This window comes from Mya arenaria, chromosome 2, assembly GCF_026914265.1.
Source record: "Mya arenaria isolate MELC-2E11 chromosome 2, ASM2691426v1".
NCBI lineage: Eukaryota > Metazoa > Mollusca > Bivalvia > Myida > Myidae > Mya > Mya arenaria.
The window spans coordinates 53,532,646-53,544,691 of record NC_069123.1 but is presented as its reverse complement, the minus strand read 5'-3'; the positions used below and the strand labels follow the sequence as shown (position 1 = coordinate 53,544,691).

General features: G+C 36.5%; 1 protein-coding gene across 1 annotated transcript; it reads right to left on the bottom strand.

The window, feature by feature from the left end:
* Window positions 1–3,250: 3,250 nt before the first annotated feature.
* On the bottom strand, window positions 3,251–6,585 carry LOC128218436 (PHD finger-like domain-containing protein 5A). Its single transcript, XM_052926106.1, has 4 exons — window positions 6,487–6,585; window positions 4,918–4,941; window positions 4,448–4,614; window positions 3,251–3,902 (listed from the first exon to the last, which is right to left on the bottom strand). Exons 1-4 carry the CDS (start codon window positions 6,536–6,538, stop codon window positions 3,813–3,815), a joined length of 333 nt encoding a protein of 110 aa, XP_052782066.1. The 5' UTR covers window positions 6,539–6,585; the 3' UTR covers window positions 3,251–3,812.
* Between the last annotated feature and the right edge of the window lie 5,461 nt (window positions 6,586–12,046).

Genomic DNA, 12,046 nt, shown 5'->3' with positions numbered 1-12,046 from the left:
AAAATGGTCAACTACTGTCTGTGTATTATCAAGTTTGACGACTCTTCAACAAGTCATTCAAAAGTTATTGTTATGAAACAAAAGTGTGACGCCGACAACGACGCCTGACAAGGCATACGTATATGTCTCACATGCTTTGAAAGTATTAACGTTTTTAGCTCAACTGAATGCGAAGGGGTCAAAGGTATGCCATTGTAATCGCAATGTGCCCGTGTTTCACAACCAGCTCGTATCATCTATAGCATTATTACATCCCTTGTTCATTTTATTTTAATTCTAAACTCGTTTACATTGTAGCTAGCACCTGCCTTTGTCACCAATACTTAATTAATACATGTATTTCAAAATGAATCTGCATGGCCCTAAAATTACGTCCAAGTTCGATATATGGCCAAATCTGACCATGGCCAGGGACTGTATTCAGAAAGCTTTTTAGTGAAATGTGCAATTAAGTGACACTATTTTTTTCCAAAGCTGAATTTAATGAAAATAACAATGCTTTTACTCTAACAATATGCAAATAAGTAAGAAAAAGATCCAAATATCAAGGCATTATATGGATAAATTTAATGAAAAATAGAGGGTAATTGAAATACATTGGGTTTTTTTATACTTAGTTCAAAATTTTCACTAAACGCGTTAAGAACACGGCCCCTAAAGGTTCAATATATATCAGATGAGCGATTTAGGGCCCTCGAGACATTCTTGTTCACAAAAGTGCTCCGGTTTTTGCTCAATTATATGAAAAACGACCAACCCAACTTCTTGAGTTTACGTTGAGAAAAACGAATTTAATTAGGACTGAATATATAAACAAGCAAGTGGCAATGCGGAACACCGCACTATATCTTTTTTTTTTTAAATGACTTTTTTTCAATAAATAGGATGTATGGTTATAGTGAGGTAATTAAATATGCCTTTTCTTAAATTTATTGTATTTTTTGGAGCTCAACTATAGGACTGATATTGTTTTTGTCTTGGGTAAGGATTACATGCAGACAAATAATCTGACCAAGTTTCATAACAATTGGATAAAAACTATTGAATTTGTAACGGGGATTTATCCCCAAAGATTTGACCTAGTGATCTAGTTGAACATAAAGACAAAATACCTACATTTTGACCAGACATATTTATGTGTCATATCAATTTCAAGATACTCTTGCTATTTTAATTTAGTTTAAACATTTATTTTACAACGATTCTGAAACAAGTAATTACTACATATTAACCACTCTCGTTAGCACGATGTTACGCGAGAGTGTGGTCTTGTGTTGTGGGGGAAACAGGAGTACCCGGAGGAAACCCACTTGTCCAGCTTGGTGACCATAATCCAAACTCACATACGCCCAGGCCGGGAATCGAACCCGGGTCGCCTAAGTGAGAAGTGAGTGCGCTAACCGGACAATTAGCTATTGAAGTGCACACATCAGCAAAAAACAAGAGGCCCACGAGTGCCTATGCTCTACTGGCATGGCTCTTGTGGTCATTTTCAATCCAGAGCATGTATGCATGGGTAGTAGGCAACAAACAAATAGTTCACTCGGAACGTTTTGTGTTTGGGTTAGCTGAAAACGTTGCACGTTCAACATCTGAGGACAGGAAATGTTTTTAAGCAGATTAGTTGCATGAACTATTTTAATATGTGCCAGTGACAGTAGTTCATATCCAAATCATGTACATGCCAGTTAAAGAGAGTCATATGTTTTAAAGGGACTCGCTCATGTTTTGGGACCAAACATTAGGTTTCTCGGTATTACATCTGAAAACACTTATTTTATCATTATTTTACACAATAATACAAAAAATGGGTTTTAGTGGGGTACGAACCCACGCCGATTAAGCCAAGGAAAACATTGAAAACCGACGACTAAAGCACTAGTCCACAAGGACATATACATCAGTCGATGGATAATTTGACCATTGAGGACTACCATGATAACATCTCGTGATAATGGCAATCAACCAATCATGCTACAACGAATCACTGAATATCAAAATAAAAATAGTAGGTCAAAAGGTCAAAACCAAGGTCATCCGAGGACAACATTGATAATTGTTTGCAAAACTGTATACATGGTCAAAATTGAATTGCTGTAGCTTCAAACATAAGAAAGTAGGTCAAAAGGTCAGAGTCGAGATCATCCGAGGACAACATTAATTTTTGTTTTCAAAACTGTACACATGGTCCAAATTTCATTGCTGTAGCTTCAAAAATAGAAGGTCAAAAGGTCACAAACAAGGTAATCGAAGTACAAAATGAATATTTATTTTCACTGTACACATGGTCCAAATTGTATTGCTGTAGAGTCAAAAATAAGGAAGTAGGTCAAAATGTCACAGTCAAGGTCATCCGAGAACAACAAATATTTTTCAGAACTGTACGCATGGACCAAATTTCATTGATGTAGCTTTAAAAATTAGAAAGTAGGTCAAAAGGGGTGGTACCAGCTTTAGCACCACAGCCATAAATTCAACTGTCTTGGTAGAGGGCCATTGTATGATGCTCTCCAACAAATATTAATTTCAAAGGTGTGAGCCATGTGGTTTGAAACGACAAGATTTTCTTATACAAGCCACTAGGAAACTTGTGACCTGGACGGCATGGCCAGAGGACCACTAAATGATGCCTTATTCAAAATATCAAGGGTCCGGGTCTAGCGGTTTCAGACAAAAATATTTTCAAACATTTCCCTATAGAAGTATACCAAACCTGTGAATCCCTTGGCCAGTAATGACCCCAGTGGCATACCGGTAATTTGAATAAACATTCACAAGCAATTGTGTTCAGATGGATGCACGAACGACAGACACCTCTGGTCTTTGGCCAATAGAGCTACAAATCAACAAACCCCTTTAAACTTTGTAATTTTGATCTCTTTTTAACAAGGGCAAGGGAGAGAAAAACAAAACCAGCTGCACAACCAAAAAAACAAGTTGTTTCTCTTTTCGCTTTGAGCCTAGACTTGGCTAAAAATATGATTTTTTATACTTTAAAGGGCCATAATCTAGGCATGCATTGGGGGGATCTAGCTGGTTTCAGTAGAAACCGAGCTCTGATGCATACCTAACTACTGTACAAGTTTCATCGAGATACAATCAAAACCGAACACTGTATCGACTTTATCGTGTTCACTAGCATCTCTTTACAGACGCACATATGACGAACAACATGCCATCGCAAAAGCTCTTCTGGCCTTTGGCCAGTAGAGCTCAAAACTAGCCCGAAGGAAGGTCTGAAATCTAAAGATTCAAGATTAATCTTTTAATCTTTATCAGGCCTTCGACAGAGACACATATTTGTATCAGTTTAATCCAATAAAAAATGCATGTGTATGCAGATGAACAAATTATGCATGTATATTACAGCTTAACAATGACAACATAATGCCAAAGGCTAGATTCAATATATCATATGTTTCGTTTAGCCATGTAATACAGCAATCAAGTGACACTGACAAAGTATTGTATAGTTTATGCATTTTTAATTTCAGCAATTCATATTCCATATAAAAAGGGACAAAAAATAAAACATGAATGATGAAAAGGAAAATACAACTTCCATCATCATGTTTTTTATTTTATTTAGTTGCATCAACTTAACCCATGTGAAACATATTTATTACATACATCAACTTAACCCATATGAAACATATTTATTACATACACTAACTTAAACGATGTGAAACATATTTATTACATACAATCTTAAAATGATACAAAACAATGACACTTTCAAAGTCAAAAATGTAAGAACCTGTATGAGAATAATGGATATAGCTGCTAGAAGTCATTAAAATCTGCCACCATTATCATCTCTTTTTGAAACCATATTTCTTTCTCTCATAGAACAGATCTGTCTTGGCACTGCCGAGGTTGACTATCTTGGGACATCCATCTCTCTGAAAGATATAACAGTTGGATTTACAGTTTGCGTACTAGAGAGTATTCAATAGTAGAACAGTACAAAAGAACCTGCTCTTAAAAATGCACATAGTTTTGGTGCATAATCACTACAAAGCTGTTTGAAAGACCCAATAGTTTTGTATGTAAAAATATAACAAGATCAGAAAATTATAATTACTTGACTAAAAGTCATAAATTCTATAGAGTTGGATTAATTCACGTGAATTTTGACCCGATAGAAAAAAACTACCAGTACCTTTTAGCTCAACACTAATCATTCAGATTTGACACTAAAGGGAGTATTAGACTTGGTGGCATGCAGTAATTAATGTTATTTTGAATAGATCTTATTTTCTAATAATGCATAAAAAGTGTGTGTTCCTTTCTGTATGGTTTCTTTAACCCCTGGAATAATTAATTATGTCTTGGACTCGTAAAACTTGTAAGTGAGTACTCCGATTAGGGTGCAAAATATGGTAGTGTTACTGTATAACACTGATCATGTGCTGAATCAAACATTATCATGGCTGGTCTAACATACATCCTTCTCCATGATGGTGCACTCCTTGCAGTAGTAGGCATCGGACACTCCTGGGCCGCCACATATCACACACCGGCCCTGGTATGACCCATAGTTGCACTCGTCACATATACGAACCAGTGTAGATGGTCTGACATATGAGTCACAGATAACACACTTCCCATCACCTGACAAACATAAATAGAAAAAAATAAATACTTATAAATAATAATATACATATTTTTATAATGTTGAAAGAAAAATAACTTGATGAACAAAACCAGATGGTCAACAGTACACGCTTGTTATCAAACTATTGTACTTTAAGTCAAATTAAATGTTGTAGAGTGGTGAGGTATTGTTTTTGACCGGTTTCATCTGCTTTCAAATCAGTGCTTAACCTTTAATAAAAAAGGATCATTTATCTTTCAAATATTAAGTTTAGATCTGTAAAAAGTATATAGTAGCATTAAATAAAATCATTTACTTACATTTTTCACAAAGTCTACCAATGGCTGAAAGTGAAAAAAGTAAGAATTAAGAAAGAATGCCATAACATATTTTGTACATAGATTTAATTTTTTTTAAAACATATAATTAAGCCAATTTTAGGTTCCTAAATTAATACTGGGACCAATAATATCCTACTCCCAGATTAATATAAAAATATTTTGAACAAAACCTGGAGCTGCCTTATTGTGTGTGAAACTCCAGATTGAACCCAGTCCCTGCTTATTATTTGAAAGAAGAAATTGTTATTCTATGACTGATTTATAAGTAAGGATATGACTTAACAAAAGAGCTGAGTGTCAACTTAGTAAAAAAATGTATCATTATTGGGAATATGGCATATTATAATTATAAAATTTAATGAGAACTTTTACTTCTACTACCAGATACTGGCCACATTCAACAGGTTGAAAATTATTGGCAGGGGATATAAATAGAATGAAAACAAATGATTTTATTTATTTTCCATACAATAGCACTTCTGGCATTTTATCATGGATATGTTATAATGACTGAATATACACTTCACAATATCCGCATTATTTTAGGATGGGTGCCGTTTTTAGGGCCATCTCGATTTAACGGGTCGTTGGAATAACCATACCCGAAAACCTGAGAAAACCAGAAAACCCCGTAAATTTTCATCAGTATATATACAATAGAGTATTCGAGGTGGTTTGTATACGCCGGGATTTAATACTTCATTGCGTTCGTGGGTTGTATGCCGTAGTTGTTGGAGGTTGGAGAGGGTTGGGGAAGTCGTCGGAGGGTTGGGGATGTGTGGCTAAAACCCGGGAACCCCTTTCATTTTCATACCCGGGAACCCCTTTCATTTTCATAAGTACATACAATACTAGAATACGCAAGGATGTTTGTACGCAAAGGCTTAAATACTGCATGGTGTTTACTCGCTGTATCATTTAAACCATTTAAATTAACCACAACCCTACCCTTCCGACCCCCCCCCCCACTCTTCTGACTTCCCCACCCCTCTCAAACCAACCTCAATCACCATACAACCCACTTAAACACAATGCAGTATTAAACCCCAGCGAACAAACCACCTCGCATACTCTATTGTACATACTTATGGACATTTACGGGGTTTTCCCATGTTTTTGGTTATTCCACTGAATGCGATTTAAGTACATCATGTTATATAAAAAATATAATTCATACCAATGGGTTTGAACTAAAAATACGCGAAAAGGTTGTTACTGATCCGGAATACCCCAAACTACTGTACAAGCTTTTCACTCAATGTGATGGACACCTTTGGGACTGTGTTTCTAAAAAAACTAACACCAAATAAAATTAAGCTGAATTGGACCAGGTAGAAACAGTAAATAAAGGAAGATGATCAATTTACAACAACAAAACTACCCCACCCACGTTAGACACATAAAGAAAACAGATAAACGTTTATAAACGTTCTACACATTTTGTTACGAAATTTAACTTTACATTGATTATGAACTACAATGAAAACATGTTTTTAAGATTTATCACTTAAAGCCCTTAGTAAGGTTATTATATGTCAGTGAACGCACCAACGCCAGGTTGTTTCCGACAGAAAATCAAATCAGGATGATGCTTCGCCATTTTGATTTATTTAAGACGAAGAATATTGTCGCCATCGCAGTCTTAAGTCATCCGTGTCCGTGTCATCGTTATCATCATTATCAACATGGTTTTCATCGTTTTCATCGCTTTTATCGTTTTCATCATCATCATCATCATCATCATCATCATCATCACCATCACCAGCAGCAGCAGCATCGTTGTCGTCGTCTTCGTCGTCTCTTGCGTCGTCTTCTTCGTCTTCATCATCATCATCATCATTGATCATCATCATCATCATCATCATCATCATCATCATCATCATCACCACCACCACCGCCACCACCACCACCACCACCATCATCATCATCATCATCATCATCATCATCATCATCATCATCATAATCGTCGTCGTCGTCACCATATGATCATCATCATGATCCTCATCAGTACTTAGGAGGCACCTTTTTATGGCTTAAAATAGTAAAAAAAACAAAAACATTTTTAATACCACCAATGACCACATTTGTACCATATAATATTCAGTAACGGGAAAGGGGAACACATCTAAACTTGCGCCCCTCAGTTTTCGACCCATCTAACCTAAGGTCCTCAATTTGCCCCTGATCATTTTTTGAATAAGATTCGTCCTTTCATGGCCCTTTAACCAGTTTGGGGGAACACGTGCACCCTTTAGCCCTTAAAGTTTTTTTGGAACATATGCATATGATAGGGAGTAAATGTAACATCCAGAATCATCATTGATTAGCTTATTTGTTCAAAACTGAGACTGAGTTTTCTCAAAAATTATTATTTTCAGACACATTTTTGGAACAAAGATGCACCCTTCTTTATCACAGACAAAGTATTCTCTTAAAATATAAGACGTTCAGACTCAGACATGAGGGTTGAATATGCATATTTTTTCAATGCAGACCAAGTTTTCTCATAAATTATAAATGTCGGACACACTGTGGGGGCAAGATGCTGCATCCTTTTTGAACAGACACAGTTTTCTCATTAAAAGTATTGACTGTGACCTACACTTATTGACCAAAACAACGAATAGTGATCATGATCTGTTAATTGGTCAATTATTTCTGAAATTTCATTATGAAACATCGTATCAACTCGGACCAATAACAAATCTTAGGCACAGGTACCAATCACTGACATCAACCACATAGACCAGTTTTCCTTAAAATTTTGGACTTGACCTTGACCTAATGAGGAGTACTGGTGTCACCACTTTTTGAAAAAAATCAAACGAAAATAATTGTTGCATTAATGAACTTTGACCGATCAGGGAAACTAAGTTTTAAACTCTATTAATAGTCGCAATTTAAATAATCTTAAATCTGAAAAAAATGTTGCAAATGCCAACAAAGTGATAATCCCTCTGTGTTTATCTGTAAACATGGCTAAAGTTCAATTCAATCAATTTTGTAGCACAATAATAAAATAATGACCCTAAGATCATTTCAATGTATGACTAAGATCGTAACTAAAACGGGCCTCAGTGGAAGAGGGGATATTCTGCAGAATGATGGGGATAACAATCTTTTATTTAATCATGAGTCTTTTGTGGTCTTTTTCAATCCAGAGCATGTATGTATGGATAATAGGCAGCAAACATATAGTTCATGTTGTGTATTTTGGTAAGCTGAAAACGTTGCGCGTTCAACTTCTCAGGACAGATAATGCTGTAAGCAGATTAGTTGCATGAACTATTTTAATAGGTGCCAAGTCAAGATCATCCGATGACAAAATTAATATTTGTTTTCAAAACTCTACACATGGTCAAAGTTTCACTGCTGTAGCTTCAAAATTAAGAAAGTAGATCAAAAGGTCACAGTCAAGGTCATCCGAGGACAGCATTGATACTTGTTTGCAAAACTGTACACATGGTCCAAATTTTATTGCTGTAGCTTCAAAATTGACTTTACGCCAGGAATTTGATTGACGGGTCAATTGACCAATCAGATAGCCGTGCTGATAAGCCTGCATCGGCTTTGTTACTATCCGCCATTTTGTCCGACAAACAAGCTATATCCGTCAATAGTCGTCAATGTTTTTTCCGCTGTAAAAATGGTGAAAATATGCAGTTATGTTACCTGCAACACAGACAGCAGATACCTCGAAAGACTTGAGAACAATATAAAGTTCTATCCATTTCCAAAACCGGGTAGGAACCTGGAAAAGTGTATTAGATGGCTTCGTATATCCTCTATGAGACATATGATATCGAACTTGACTTCAACTTCTTCAAAGCAGAGATATCATCCTTCTCAACTGTGATTTTCCTAAATGTAAAGAATCCAATTTTGTTCTTATACATGTTATTGTATAAATTTAAAATTTTCTAAATGCAAATAAAATCTTTCAAAAAAACAAAGTTGTTTAATTTTCGATAACTCTGCGGTTATTTTTTTCTCCACGCGGTTTGTCCCACTGCTGCGGCAGGCTGGTACATGTCAGCATTGATGGAATTTCTTTGTAACCCTGAACCTTCATCTGTTCTTAGGCCAAAATCACAGCAAGTACATGTGAACATGTTCCATCGTTCCTGAAATTTTAACATGTTAATTTTTAAGTAATAACACTATTGTATCTGTAAATAACAGATATAGAACTTACAGAATTAAAATTAATCTTCACATAGTGTACAGCGTCTTTTTGTTTCAAGAGGGATGATTCTATTAGTCTTAAATGTATATAAGACTTACGATTAATGAACAAAATATGCATACCCTTGCAGTGGGCGTCTAGTATAGGCTTTTTTCAAAGTGCCAACTTCCAGATTAACTACATGGCAAGGATCAGATTTCCGTTGACTCGGGTGAACTTTACCTCGAATCAGGACCGATATCTCAATCCCCGCAAATATTTGTATTTCTTTAATGTAGCTGCCGGATAAAAAAGCAGAAGCTTTCTGCTTTTTTCTTCAGCGATATTTGTTCTTTTACGTATTCTAAGCTGATATTGTCAGGAATATCCCGGAGACCGAGACGCCTTTGTTTATCTGCCATCTTTGGTCAATGTCGGACAAAAGCAGAGTAACTTCCCCTGATAATCGGAGGCGTGGCCTATCGAGCCATGGCGTAAGGTCAATTAAAATAGTAGGTCAGGAGGTCAAAAACTAGGTCATCAAAGAAAACAATAAATATTTATTTACAAAACAGTACACATGGTCCAAATTTCATTGCTGTAGCTTCAAAAATAAGAAAATCGGTCAAAAGGTCACAGTCAAGATTGTGCGAGGACAACATTGATGCTCGTTGCAAAATTGTACGCATGGTCAAAATTTCATTGCTGTAGCTTAAAAATAAACAAGAGGGCCATGATAGCCCTAAAACGCTCACCTAAGCAAAGGGCCACAACTCTGTGATATAGCATTAATAAAAATGTTGCAATTTAAGCATATCTTTACTGATGATGATGCCTTGTTTTATATTTGTAAAGGGTCATGCAATGAAGCTACCTGTTAAGTTTCATTAAAATTGGCCTGGTAGTTTCAGAGATTTTTTTTAAAGCAAAACAGTAAGTCGGCCATTTTTTTGTTGTTGTTGTTGATCAATCTCAATGCCTTGTTTATTTTTGTAGAGGGTCTTGCAATGAAGCTTCCTGTAAAGTTTCAGTGAATTTGGCCTGTTAGTTTCAGCAGAGATGTTTTTTAAAGTAAAACATGAAGTTGGCCAGATTGTTGTTGCTGTTGATCAATCGTGACCCCTTGTTGTATTTTTGTAGAAGGTTACCCAATGAAGCTTTCTGTAAAGTTTCATTAAATTTGGACTGGTAGTTTTAGAGGAGATTTTTTTTTAAAGCAAAAGAGGAGGTTTGCCATTTTGTTGTTGCTGTTGATCAATCGTGACCCCTTGTTGTATTTTTGTAGAAGGTTACCCAATGAAGCTTTCTGTAAAGTTTCATTAAATTTGGACTGGTAGTTTTAGAGGAGATTTTTTTTTAAAGCAAAAGAGGAGGTTTGCCATTTTGTTGTTGTTGTTGATCAATCGTGACCCCTTGTTGTATTTTTGTAGAGGGTCACCCAAGGAAGCTTCCTGTAAAGTTTCATTGAATCTAGTAGTGTTAGAGGAGATGCTTTTTTAAAGCAAAGCAGGAAGTTGGCCATTTTGTTGATGTTGTTCTTGTTGTTGTTGCTGTTGATCTATCGTGACCCCTTGTTGTATTTTTGTAGAGGGTTACCCAAGGAAGCTTCCTGTAAAGTTCCATTAAATTTGGACTGGTAGTTTCAGAGGAGATGGGTTTTTTAAAGTAAAACAGGAAGTCAGCCATTTTGTTGTTGTTGTTGCTGTTGTTGTTGATCAATCGTGACCCCTTGTTGTATTTTTGTAGAGGGTCACCAAAGGAAGATTCCTTTAAAGTTTAATTGAATTTGGACTGGTAGTTTTAGAGGGGATGTTTTTTTAAAGCAAAACAGGAAGTTGGCCATTTTGTTGATGTTGTTGTTGTTGTTGTTGTTGATCTATCATGACCCCTTGTTGTATTTTTGTTGAGGGTTACCAAAGGAAGCTTCCTGTAAAGTTTTATTGAATTTGGACTGGTAGTTTCAGAGGAGATGTTTTTTTAATGAAAAACAGGAAGTCCGCCATTTTTGTTGCTGCTGTTGTTGTTGTTGTTGATCAATCGTGACCCCTTGTTGTATTTTTGTAGAGGGTCACCCAAGGAAGCTTCCTGTAATGTTTCATTGAATTTGGACTGGTTGTTCAGATGAGATACTTTTTGAAGCAAAACAGGAAGTCGGCCATTTTGTTGTTGTTGTTGTTGTTGATCAATCGTGACCCCTTGTTGTGTTTTTGTCGAGGGACACCCAAGGAAGCTTCCTGTGAATTTGGCAAGGTAGTTTCAGAGGAGATGTTTTTAAGCAATTGTTGACGGACGGACTGACGGACGGGCGGACGACGGACAAAGACCGATCACAATAGCTCACCAGAGCACAGTGTGCTTGAAAAAAGTAGGTCAGAAGGGGTGGTGCCAGCTTTGGCCCCAGGGGCATAATTTCAACTGTCTTGGTAGATGCTCCACACAAAAGGTATGAGCCTTTTTGGTATGATACGTGAAGATTTTGCAAATTTTTCTTATATAAGTCTGTAGGAAAGGTGTGACCCCCGGGGCAGGGCCAGTTTTGACGCCAGGGGCATAATTTGAACAATTTTTGTAGCGGACCACTAAATGATGCCTTATTCAAAATAACAAGGGTTTGCCTACAAAAAGACAAAAAGATTTTCAAACATTTCCCTAAATAAGTATACAAAACCTGTGAACCCCGGGGCGTGGTCAGTAATGACCCAAGGGGCATAATTTGAACAAACATTCACAAGCAATTGTGTTTAGATTGACGCACGAACGATAGACACTTCTGGTCTTTGGCCAATACAGCCAAAAATGGCCTATTGACAATAGAGCTAATCAAAGCGCGAGGCGCTGAAAGACTATCTGCGGGCAAATATGTGAGAGTTGCAAATTTTATTTGAACTATGGGAAGGGGTGAAGTGCACATAGATAAAAGTGAAAATGTGCCGAGGGCCAAGA

What these genes read in the sequence shown, in the direction of transcription:
- LOC128218436 (XM_052926106.1), bottom strand. Translation starts at nt 6,538, where the DNA reads ATGGCGAAGCATCATCCTGATTTGATTTTCTGTCGGAAACAACCTGGC. An exon ending in TCGGAAACAACCTGGCGTTG is followed by an intron (nt 4,942 to 6,486) that starts GTGCGTTCACTG and finishes TTTCACTTTCAG; the next exon opens with CCATTGGTAGACTTTGTGAA. An exon ending in GCACCATCATGGAGAAGGAT is followed by an intron (nt 3,903 to 4,447) that starts GTATGTTAGACC and finishes TATATCTTTCAG; the next exon opens with AGAGATGGATGTCCCAAGAT.